Source organism: Engraulis encrasicolus, chromosome 23 (assembly GCF_034702125.1).
Source record: "Engraulis encrasicolus isolate BLACKSEA-1 chromosome 23, IST_EnEncr_1.0, whole genome shotgun sequence".
NCBI classification, from domain to species: domain Eukaryota; kingdom Metazoa; phylum Chordata; class Actinopteri; order Clupeiformes; family Engraulidae; genus Engraulis; species Engraulis encrasicolus.
In genome coordinates, this window is record NC_085879.1 from 5,129,951 (window position 1) to 5,140,747 (window position 10,797).

General features: G+C 41.8%; 1 protein-coding gene across 1 annotated transcript; it reads right to left on the minus strand.

Moving 5' to 3' along the window:
• Nucleotides 1–9,500: 9,500 nt before the first annotated feature.
• Nucleotides 9,501–10,269, minus strand: LOC134440205 (lens fiber major intrinsic protein-like). The gene is made up of 2 exons (XM_063190187.1): nt 10,206–10,269; nt 9,501–9,940 (listed from the first exon to the last, which is right to left on the minus strand). The coding sequence occupies exons 1-2, from the start codon at nt 10,263–10,265 to the stop codon at nt 9,635–9,637; spliced, it is 366 nt and encodes a 121-aa protein (XP_063046257.1). The 5' UTR covers nt 10,266–10,269; the 3' UTR covers nt 9,501–9,634.
• Between the last annotated feature and the right edge of the window lie 528 nt (nt 10,270–10,797).

The window sequence follows — 10,797 nt, forward strand, 5'->3', positions numbered from 1 at the left end:
CGGGGAACTCTTTTAGATATCTAGGCCTATTATTAATAAATATTATGTTTAAAGCTCATCTTTGTCTTGACGTGTTTGGTGTTGCACAATGTTACTCTCCAGGGTAGTTGGTAATAACAGGAGGTACCGCCAGGAAACGCAAACTTTTCCACCTGCGACATTTGGCTCTGCATTTTCAGTCTTCTATGAACCATGTTTTTTAACCTGTACATGTTTATCACATATGTGATGTGATCTATGTTGAAGCACTGCAGATGCTTAGGAGTGGAGCTGTAATGCATGTGTACAGATCTGCACATGAGAACCTTTCTGCTTAATAGGTCTTGGCTACAAGGCCTGTTTGCAAAGCTCTGATGCAGTTGACTCTGTTCAGCTGGAACGGCCTGATTCCAGCCAGCGCTGCACTGTAGGTTAGTGTAACTTGCCAGCTGTCTCAGCTATTTCTACAGCACTACTTCAAACATGACCGACCAGGTGAAACGCACTCCAGCCAGAAAATGTCCAAATGGTCAGTTTGAATGTGGTAATGTACTGCCTTGAACAACACATTACCTCATCGTCATTGGTAAATCATAACTGGCAGAGTGTTCTCATGCTTGCAGAAAGAGAGCCATAGTGTAATTCAATCATAGACTGCCCTGGTTACAGTTGTTGCACCACTGGTGCAATTGTTCATGCCAGGACATTGCACAAGAATTAGGAGACACCGGCTATATAGTCTGTGCAGATGATGTGGGCCAAGTAAAACTGGATGTGGGTCAGCAAATCTGATTTTTGTTGTTGTTGTTGTTGTTGTGTTCTCATAAGTTTAGAAAATCGTACAATTACAGCGCTGTTCTATTCAACCCACAACCCTGGAAGTTCTCCCCATTTTGTAAATAAAAAAATCTTCTTAATTCTTATTTTTTCCCCTATTATACTTATTGTACCTATGGTGGCTAAAATATAATTTTCAGCCAAATTTGTGTACAATTTATTGCTGTTTTAGACCCATTGATGTTGTACATTTTGTAGAATCCTTGTCTTGGCATTCTCCTTGATTAAGGAAAAAAAGAGATACTGTTTTTAAGTCTTTATCACCTTTATCAGTTGTGTGTTGTTGTGTATTTTATTGATGAGCGCTGTTTGTCTTGCTTGCATGTTTTTGTTATGTCCTGCATGTTTCTCTATGGTAATGTCTTGCATGTTTTTATGTCTCAATCTTTTATGCTTTGCTGTCTGGATATGTTGTCTTTGTGACTTGTTTGTTTCTGTCTGTACTGGGTCGTATGGAGTGCGTTTTGCGTCTTCGCTGCTCTTTTGGTTAGGGCACACTTGAAAAAGATGCAACTGCCTCAATGTGTTTTTACCCTAGTAAAATAAAGGAGAAATAAAAAATCAGAACCAAAGACACTAGAGAGAAGACAATACACTCACATCATAAGAGCATACAACATGGCCACAAGAGCCAGAGCCACAGCCACTTTCTTCCCTTACTGTCAGTACTGGTGGCATGGTAAAGTGCAATGCCACTACCACCAGGGCTGAAGTGTGGAACAAGTATAGGACACTGTGAATTTTTGACAACTGTCATTAATTATTCCCTGCAATTTACACTGACCGACAACTGTAGTTTGGCAAGAAACTCTCGGACATCCTCTTTTGACCAGGACAGGAAGTCGCAGCAACTGCTCGTTCCCACAATGCAATTCAAATTCTGGACATCCGGAGTGATTTACCTTGATTTCCGGAGTCACATTTTTCATCCATCATGGCGAAACACCCACTGCCCAAGCGCACCATGTCCTCAGGCTACGCCCACGTACTACACCGTCCATTTTCCAGCCAGCAAGTGTTCTTCTCCAATCTACTTTCTTGGGTCAGAACGTCTACAAAGCCCACCTCTGTAACCTGCCTGTCTACAGTACACGCTGTACTCTGACTCCTGCGTGTGAACCCGGACCCGTTTGACTTCTCTCTGCTTTTCTGCCCCGATATACTCGACCTGCCCTCTGTCCTTGCAGTTACGAACTCTGCCTTGACCTTGCCTGTGCTGCTGCATTGATTCACCTGCCCAGTTCCTCTGGCATCCTGGTGTGTGTGTGTGTGTGTGTGTGTGTGTGTGTGTGTGTGTGTGTGTGTGTGTGTGTGTGTGTGTGTGTGTGTGTGTGTGTGTGTGTGTGTGTGTGTGTGTGTGTGTGTGTGTGTGTGTGTGTGTGTGTGTGTGTGTGTGTGTGTGTTCCCCCAGGACTTCCGGGCCCTTGAAGTGTCAACCACACCTCTCAACACCACCACTATTTCTGCCGCTGGGACACACACAAGCCCTCCTTTACCCCCTTCAATAAATTGAAAAGCAACATGTCACATTTGTGTTCTTCCCCTGTCTTGCCCATGACAACAGTTAGTTATGCAATATTTACCTTGTAGCCTCTTACTGCAGAGTGAATAGACCATTCAACGGGCCCATCTGCAGTGTCATACTAATGTTGTTATGATGTAGTTGAGTGTTTTCAGCAGAGAGTTTTAAGTAACAGATTAAGGCTTGGTCATTACCATTTTGGTGACAGTAAAAGGGGATAACCGCATGTATTAGTGTTTTAGCTTAAGTGGGGGCAATACAAATTACATTTTTTGCACCACACATGCATTTTAGGATAAATAATTCTCTCTCTCTCTCTCTCTCTCTCTCTCTCTCTCCCATGCCTATGCAACAGATGCCATAAATTATGTGGTGGCAGCGGAGGCTGTCATGAGCAAAGGAACCTAGGAAATGCAGCTTTCTGTCCCTGCCAAAGAAATTCATCACAATTCACCTAGTCCATGGTGTGAATCGTGAAGGAACCAGTAAAGGTCACTGGTAATTTAAGACAAAGGTGACATTGAGAATCTATTTAAAGGGAAGACAGACTCAGAATAGAGAGTGGGACCCAAGCTGTAATACACAACCCAACATTGCCCTCTGGTGGCCAATGTCATTGTTGTCTTTGATGTTTGATCACAGGTCACATGATGATGACATGATTTTGTTTTTTGCCCCGCTATTTGAATGACATTGTATGTAAAGGATCTGTAACACTTACTTTTAACAGTGAAAGCAAAATAAATAATTAGCTTTCAAGACAGATTGCTCAGCCTCAGACAGTTGGTATGTAAACTGAACTATTAAAATTGAAAAGCCACATAGTCACCTGTATGCTACTTAACAGCATCACTTGCAGTAGGGGTAGGCTATGTCCTCTGATCTCATATCCTGTTGATTCATTCATTTGCAGATGCACAATGAAAGTCCATTACCATGATCAAATCATGGGGATGATTTAAGTTTCCAATGAAAGGAATGAAAGATGGAGTTGTTTGTGTGTGCGTGTGCGTGTGCGTGCGTGTGCGTGTGCGTGTGCGTGTGCGCGTGCGCGTGCGCGCGTGCATGTGTGAGTAATAAACACACCAACATGATCTCCAAAAAATCCGTGCTCCTGGACACAGATATTAAGGACACGAAATCCGTGTCCAGGAGCACGGATTTTGCCAAAATTCCGTGCTCCTGGACATTATTATTTTCCGTGATGGACACACAGAAGTGCTCTCTCTCCCACAGCTCTGTGTCTCCACAGTCTTGTGTTTTCTCAGGATTTTTCTCAATTTTTTTTTTTCTTACTGTCAGGTTAGGGTTAGGGATTGTTTTGGTCTGGGCACAGCTATTTTTCTTTCATTCATTATATGAATTTGATAGCCTAGCAACCAAATGGAAAAGGTATTTTTCAAAAATATGTCTTAAATGACAGGTTAAGGTTAGGGAATGTTTTGGTCAGGGCACAACATAAATAATTATAGCATTATTTTGTTTAGGATTAGCATTTGGTATGTATTTTCTAATGATAGAGTTAACACAGTGTTGTGGTAATAGCCTTTAGAAAGCACTTCCGTGTGCCCATCACGGAAAACAATTCTGTGTCCAGGAGCACGGAAAACAATTCCGTGTCCAGGAGCACGGAATTTTGGCAAAATCCGTGTCCTTAACATCCGTGTCCAGGAGCACAGAATTTTTGGAGATCAGGCTGAACACACACATGCTCTCACACACATGCTCTCACACATAAGCACACACATGCACCAAAAAACACACACGGACACGTACACACCCACCCATGCACACACTAGCCTATGCTTGGTTTCTTTTCTTTGCTGATATTGTTAGCAATACAAATGCAAGCATTATTTTGCTTGTTTGTTTTAATAATCATTATTTTAATATGCAGAATTCTGTATTTTGTCATACCAATACAGCTCTAATGAATTGAGAGAGAGAGAGAGAGAGAGAGAGAGAGAGAGAGAGAGAGAGAGAGAGAGAGAGAGAGAGAGAGAGAGAGAGAGGGAGGAGTGGGTAAGAGGAGTTGCATCAACAGTGTAGAGCAGGGGTATTTGATTAAATGTCAACGAGGGCTAATTTTTCAAATTCCTCCCAGCAAAGGGGCAGAACTATATGTATGCATTATGGTTGCCGACTGTCAATTAAAAAAATACCAAATACTTAATTGAGGTGGGGGGTCTGGGGGTCGTCCCCGAGAAAGTTTTGCATACGATGTAATTTCCTGCATTTTATTGTCCGTTTCAGCTCAATATGGAACCCCTACTTTTATTTATAAATTCCCAAAAACGTTTCTGTATTTCAAGGGGCTTGAGCCTTAAGTAGTGTAGGTGATGGGTGCACATCCAGTAAAACAGGTGCTGGATCAAACAAATGTGCGTAAAAGAAGAAAGAAAAATTCTCACTGTTGCTGCTCACCGATTTATTGAACATGTTTCGACCTCAAGCGGTCTTCATCAGGTGTATATGACCTCTACACCTGACGAAGACTGCTTGAGGGCCAGAACCTTGCCATCCAAGGGCCGCATCTGGCCCCAGAATAGCCCTGGCGTAGAGAGTACGCTATATGGTCAGGCAGTTTATGAAAGAGGATACTCACGGTCACTGGCTTCTGTGTACTGACCAGTTGGAAAGCATTACCAAGGCATAAGTATATTTTGTTCCATGAGTTTGTGATATGGTGCCTCTATTAAAATGTATTTAATTTATCACATCACATTTCAATTCAACACTTTAATTGAACAAGATGAGGTCACTAAAATGTTAAAATTTTAAGTAACAATCTAATGGTCACAAACATCAAGACAGCTATTTTCGGAGCACCATGTAATGATAAGCTAGCCTGTTGTAGTTACAGTATGTTCTCAGCCTTCTGCTTAAACACACAACCAGCACTTTCTAACTTTGGATGGTCAACCAGTAGGCTAGGCCTATTCTGCTGCTGACACCAACATTTAATTTCTCTGCCTGTCACTTAACTCCCCCCTGGAGTGTGTCTAGGGATCTGTAGACCTAATTAATAAGAGGGAATTACCATTTTCTCCAGCTGAATACAGATAAGACTGTGGTAATTATTTTGGGGCTAAAAAAAGAAAAATGATTTTGAATTACCACTGCTCTTGAGACGTAATGTGAATTATACTCTCAACCACCCTCTTGTCTTCATTGAATGAACTCAACAGTGACAGTGACTGTTTCTAAGAGGTGTCATCAAAACCAGATGTACGTACACGTGTGCATTCCTTCATGTACTGTATTGTAATGGTCTTTTCGCCTGCCTCCTTAAAAATACCACCTTCAATTGTTTCAAAATGACCAGCAAGAACTGACCAGGATACCCACATTTCAAGTTCTCTGCCCTGGCTCACAGTGAGATAGAGGTAGGCTATATATTTGTGTTGCCTGCTTCTTGCCTTTAAAGCCATAGGATGATGCTCAATATTGTATGTATCATGTGTGCAGTACATGAACCAGAATCTGTGTGAATAAGGAGGCCCCTGTGCGTTTGATGTATGGGGGTCAGTGCCACAGCTCTATGCTCCCCCAGTCTGATATTCTCTTAAGGCTTTTCCCATTCCCTCTTTTTTTCCTCATAATAATCCCTAATGCTTGTACGGTATTGCCTGTTTTTGTCAGGGTACCATTGATTAAGTGGATGCACATGTATTTTGTCCATCACAAGGTTCATCACATTTTTAACCATTCACTTACAGTAACATTGTGCTGTGGGAGCATAGACCTGTGGGAACACGACTACACTCCTGATGCATGGGCCCTAAATACTGTACTCCAATAGGTATTGGCATGTACCGTTCAGCCACCTTGCACTATCGTCGGGCAGGATATAGATCAATACTGAGTCCCCTTACATGCCTAACAGGCTTAGGAAAGTGGCTAACATAAGCTTGTTACCCCACAAGGGAAAGCGTACGCACACAAACAAGCGTGTGCACACACGCACACAATTCTCTAGTGTTACATTCACATATTATATCTGCCCGTCTTTACAGTCATGAGAAAGAAACAGACACAAAAATAGAGTCACACTCTGAAACACACAGAGACATGCACGCACGCACAAATAACATTTATTCAGGTATACACATACTCTTAACCCCAGTGGCTTCTTACAGTGTAAGAGCCTGAGTGTTAAATCATTGTGAACTGTATGTCCTTTGTGTGAACAGTGTACAAATTACATGTTCAGTTCTGAGAAAAGTTTGGGTTAAGTCACTAGAGCACTCAGTGCAGCCTGTCATGACTTCTCTTGCCAAAATGACGACATCACCAGTCCATTGATTAATTTCAAATAACTAGCATTATCTGGTTTAAGACAACTAAAAATGGGGACAAAAATCTCTGAATGGGCATACCCTCCAATTTGCCAGTAAAGACACAAAGTATTTATCTCCAAACCACAAATTAGAGAGAAGCAGTGATGGTTAAATGAAGTTTTGTTGAAGCCCAACAAATGAAAACACTTGAAACTTCAGTAACAGTGACATCTGCTGGTGAAAAGCCAAGGCAGCAACCAAAATGGGGTATGGAGTTTAATGGGCACCCTTTTGAAAAATCGATTGTTTCTGTAAAAATAACTTTAATTTTCGTGGTGCATTCACGAAATTGCCCGTTTTTCGTGGTTGGGCAATGAAACGCTGCCTATTCATTTGAATTGCCCGACTGCTGCCTAGAGACCCACTAGTTTGACGCCCTTTCAGTACCGTCACATGGTAATGAAACATTTCAAACAAGCAATTTAGGGTTAGGGTTAGGTTTAGGGTTAGGGTTAGGGTTAGGTTTAGGGTCGTATGACATAAGGCGTAAGTACCGAAAGGGCGTCAAATTAGTAAGTCCAGAGTGTATCAGCAGTGTTCTGTCAGCACCCCCTCCCCGCCCCTGCAGACGCTTGGATAACCATAGCAGCAGTGGGGCAATTCAAATGAATAGGCAGCGTTTCGTTGCCCAGCCACGAAAAACAGGCAATAACGTGAATGCACCACGAAAATTAAAGTTATTTTTTTCGTGAATACTTCACGAAATGACAGAGATAGGGCTCCCGAGCCAGATGCGAGGATACCCATGCATGAAGGGTAGCTGAGGCGGATAGTTGGCAAGCCCAGTGCAACATGTAGGCCCTACCACTCAGACCGTACCACACCACTAGGTCTGCTTCTTTTAATTGGCTTTAGATGGTGTCAAGCATGTGGTGTGGTAAACAGAGTTTTACAACAACAACAAAAAAAGAGTAAATTATGTCAGGTCAAGCATGGTAGAGGCGACTGACAATTTGGGGATGCATGAATGTCAACTTAAGGTGAAATTCAGATCTCTAAAGAAACATTCATGTCAACATGCACTGTGAATACTGAAGCAGATCATAAGATTTCACTCAAATCTCACACACGTCTATTTAAGCCAGGTGTAGACTCAGAATGTAAAAGTTCAATGTAAGGCAAGGATGAATGCACACCTATGAGGTCCCTTTTAATTTCGTGACGTTTCCGGCCAACAAGGCCCTCCTCTACGGGATTTTAACCTGGGGTGTACTCACTTTTGTGGGTACAAATGAATGGCTGTATTTTGATTTTAAGTTTGACAACGAATTCCTGTGTGCAAGTGAAATTTCTTTAAAGCTGTCCTACGAAAAGATATACGCACACGCATGCACACAGAAGATATTTTATGTTGTAAGACGTACAATATAGATTATGGTTGATTAAAAGAGAAGACACGTTAAGGCAGAAGCTACAGGGTCAAAATATTAAAGCCATTTTAATATTCTACTATTGCTATGAAGTGCACAAGAATCAGAATGCTTAGACCAAAAAACAAGTGACATAGGCTATAGCCACAAGGATCAGGACAAAAAGATGTGACCCCTGGTGGCAACAGGGGTGACGGAAAAACGTTTTTTTTTTTTTGGTGAAAAAAAACTCAGTAGTCTGAGGAAAAAAAAACATTTAGTTAGGAAGAATTGAATTAAAGGAGGAGAGCGGGGGAGAGATTTTGTATGGGGAGGATATAGGGCTATATAGTTATATATTTACTATATTAAGTGCCTTTCAAGATACCCAAAGTCACTTTACATTAAAACAGAGAAATAACAGGATCATCAATGAATTTATACATCACAACTAAAAATAGGAGAATAATTAAAATCTAAAATGAAAAATAAAATAGTTATACAAAAATAAAGTACAATACATATGTATAATATAAAATAAAACGAAAATAAAGTAATAATTAAAGGAAGTGGAAGTGCAGGTCAGTGGTGTGATGAATATGCTATAGTGAAGAGGTGCATCTAAAAGCTTGGATTTAGAAGAGGAAAGTGTAGAACATTGACGAATTGACAGCGGTAGTGTGTTCCATAGCTTGGGGCCAATGACACTGAATGCCCTGTCGCCCATGGTGCACAGGTCTGAGGAGGGGGTGGTAAGGAGGAGTGTGTCAGTGGAGCGTAGTGTGCGAGCGGGACTGTATGGTGAGGAGACTTGTGATGTAGGTGGGTGCAAGGTTGTGCTGGGCCTTGTAGACGAGGAGGAGAATTTTGAACTGGATTCGTGATTGGATAGGAAGCCAGTGTAATTGATGAAGGATAGGTGTAATGTGATGCCAGGGTCTGGTGTGTGTAAGTAGTCTTGCTGCTGAGTTCTGAATATATTATAGACGGTTAATCTACTTAACAGGGAGACCATTGAGTAGGGCATTGCAATAGTCCAATCTGGGGGTTATGAAAGCCTGAATGAGGGTCTCAGGAGAGGTAGGGGTAAGTGAGGGGTCTAGAGATGGTTTTGATGTGGAAACAGTTTTGGTGATGTGTTTTATATGGGACTCAAAGGAGAGAGAAGAGTCAATGATAACGCCAAGATTTTTTACCTCAGGAAGTGGTGGTAAATAGTCTGGAATAGAGAATTTAGAATGATTAATCTTTTTAAGAAGTGATAGGGTGATAATGACGATGGCTTCAGTTTTCTTGTGATTGAGTTTTAGAAAGTTTTTCTTCATCCAACTACTAATATCATTGAGGCAGGTTGCTAAGTTAGAGAAGGGGAGTGGATGGGAGGGTTTAGTGTAGCCTATATGTTGATTAGGCTGTCATCTGCATAACAGTGAAAATTTAGACCATGTTTTCGGAGGTATGTGCATGATACCAACCCATGCATGCTTTTAATGATTTAAGTCCAAAAGGATGCAGCGAACACTCAGTCACAAAATTGTTGAGATCATACAGGTACTCGGAGGTAATGAAAATGAAATGAAAAAATATGCATGTCCAAGTTCACTGTTCTAGATCACCCCCCTGTCATGAGTGTAGATACTGAGTGCGTTGGAAGAGGAGAGCTGGGTTGCTAGAAGTTGGGGGGCTACTATAATAAGCCTGGCTGGGCCGTCCTTCCCCTGGCTGGGCGGCAGGCTTATAGGGCCTGGGTCTTGAGCTTGATGGGATCCCCATCGGTGTCCTGCCTCCGGGGGGGCGGCTGCCCCTTTCATGGTGGCCATCCTCTCTGCCAGGCCGCACATGCGGGGGAAGAGCATGAAGTCGTACATGATGGCACCCATAGTGCCACAGATCATGGGACCCGCCCAGTACACCTACAGGAGGAGTGAAGAACATAAACCATATTATAGTAACATGTGAGCTGCAGAGACATCTGAGCAAGAAAGAACAATCTTAAAACATGAAGTGCAAGATGCAATCTGCAAAACACTAAAACATCATGTAATAACTCATTTCATTGAATACTTCTTGACACACTAACAGTGAAGACCACGTAAATCTATTATATCTGATCTGAAAGCAGTTTACAAACAATGGGAGAGTATAAGCATGTTTTTAATGTATACTTTATATTCTTACCCAGTGGTTCATTAAGTTCCTCTTGAACATGGCAGAGGCAAAGGATCTGGCAGGGTTCATTTCAGCCCCAGTGTAGAACATCTGAAACAAACAAATAGTGTTCAGAGTTTAGCAGTGGCTTTAATGTTAAAAAGTAAGGAAGTGAGGATATTGTTGTGCTCTAGATGTGTAGACATAAGCGCAAGTGTACCCAAATAGAACAGTTCAAGGGCGAGAGCAAGTTCACACACTGAAAAAGACAGTAAGGTCAAGCACAAGGTGTTTTTTTCTGTGAGCAGATGTTTCAGGGTTCTGCCTTCACCAGTGTGCTGTTGAGCACAGACAGCACTGATGAAGGCAGAATCCTGAAACATCTGCTCTACTCTGAAAAAGACAGGTCTCAGAAAAAAATAACTTGAGCTTGACCTTACAATGCATGAACATACATTTCAAGAGTACAGAAATACAGCTAAATAACACTTTGTCACAGCTTTTGTCCTTTCTCTTCCATGTGTTGTCATTGCTTACAGCAGGAAATGGGAAGGGTTTTGCTCCTCAAAAATATTAATATAGCCCAACTCTTTGGTAGAAAACTGTGTAATGAGTCCTTAAA

Coding starts and splice junctions, on each gene's coding strand:
- LOC134440205 (XM_063190187.1), bottom strand. CDS start 10,265: ATGAACCCTGCCAGATCCTTTGCCTCTGCCATGTTCAAGAGGAACTTA. Junction 9,941..10,205: donor GGAACTTAATGAACCACTGG/GTAAGAATATAA, acceptor CTCCTCCTGTAG/GTGTACTGGGCGGGTCCCAT.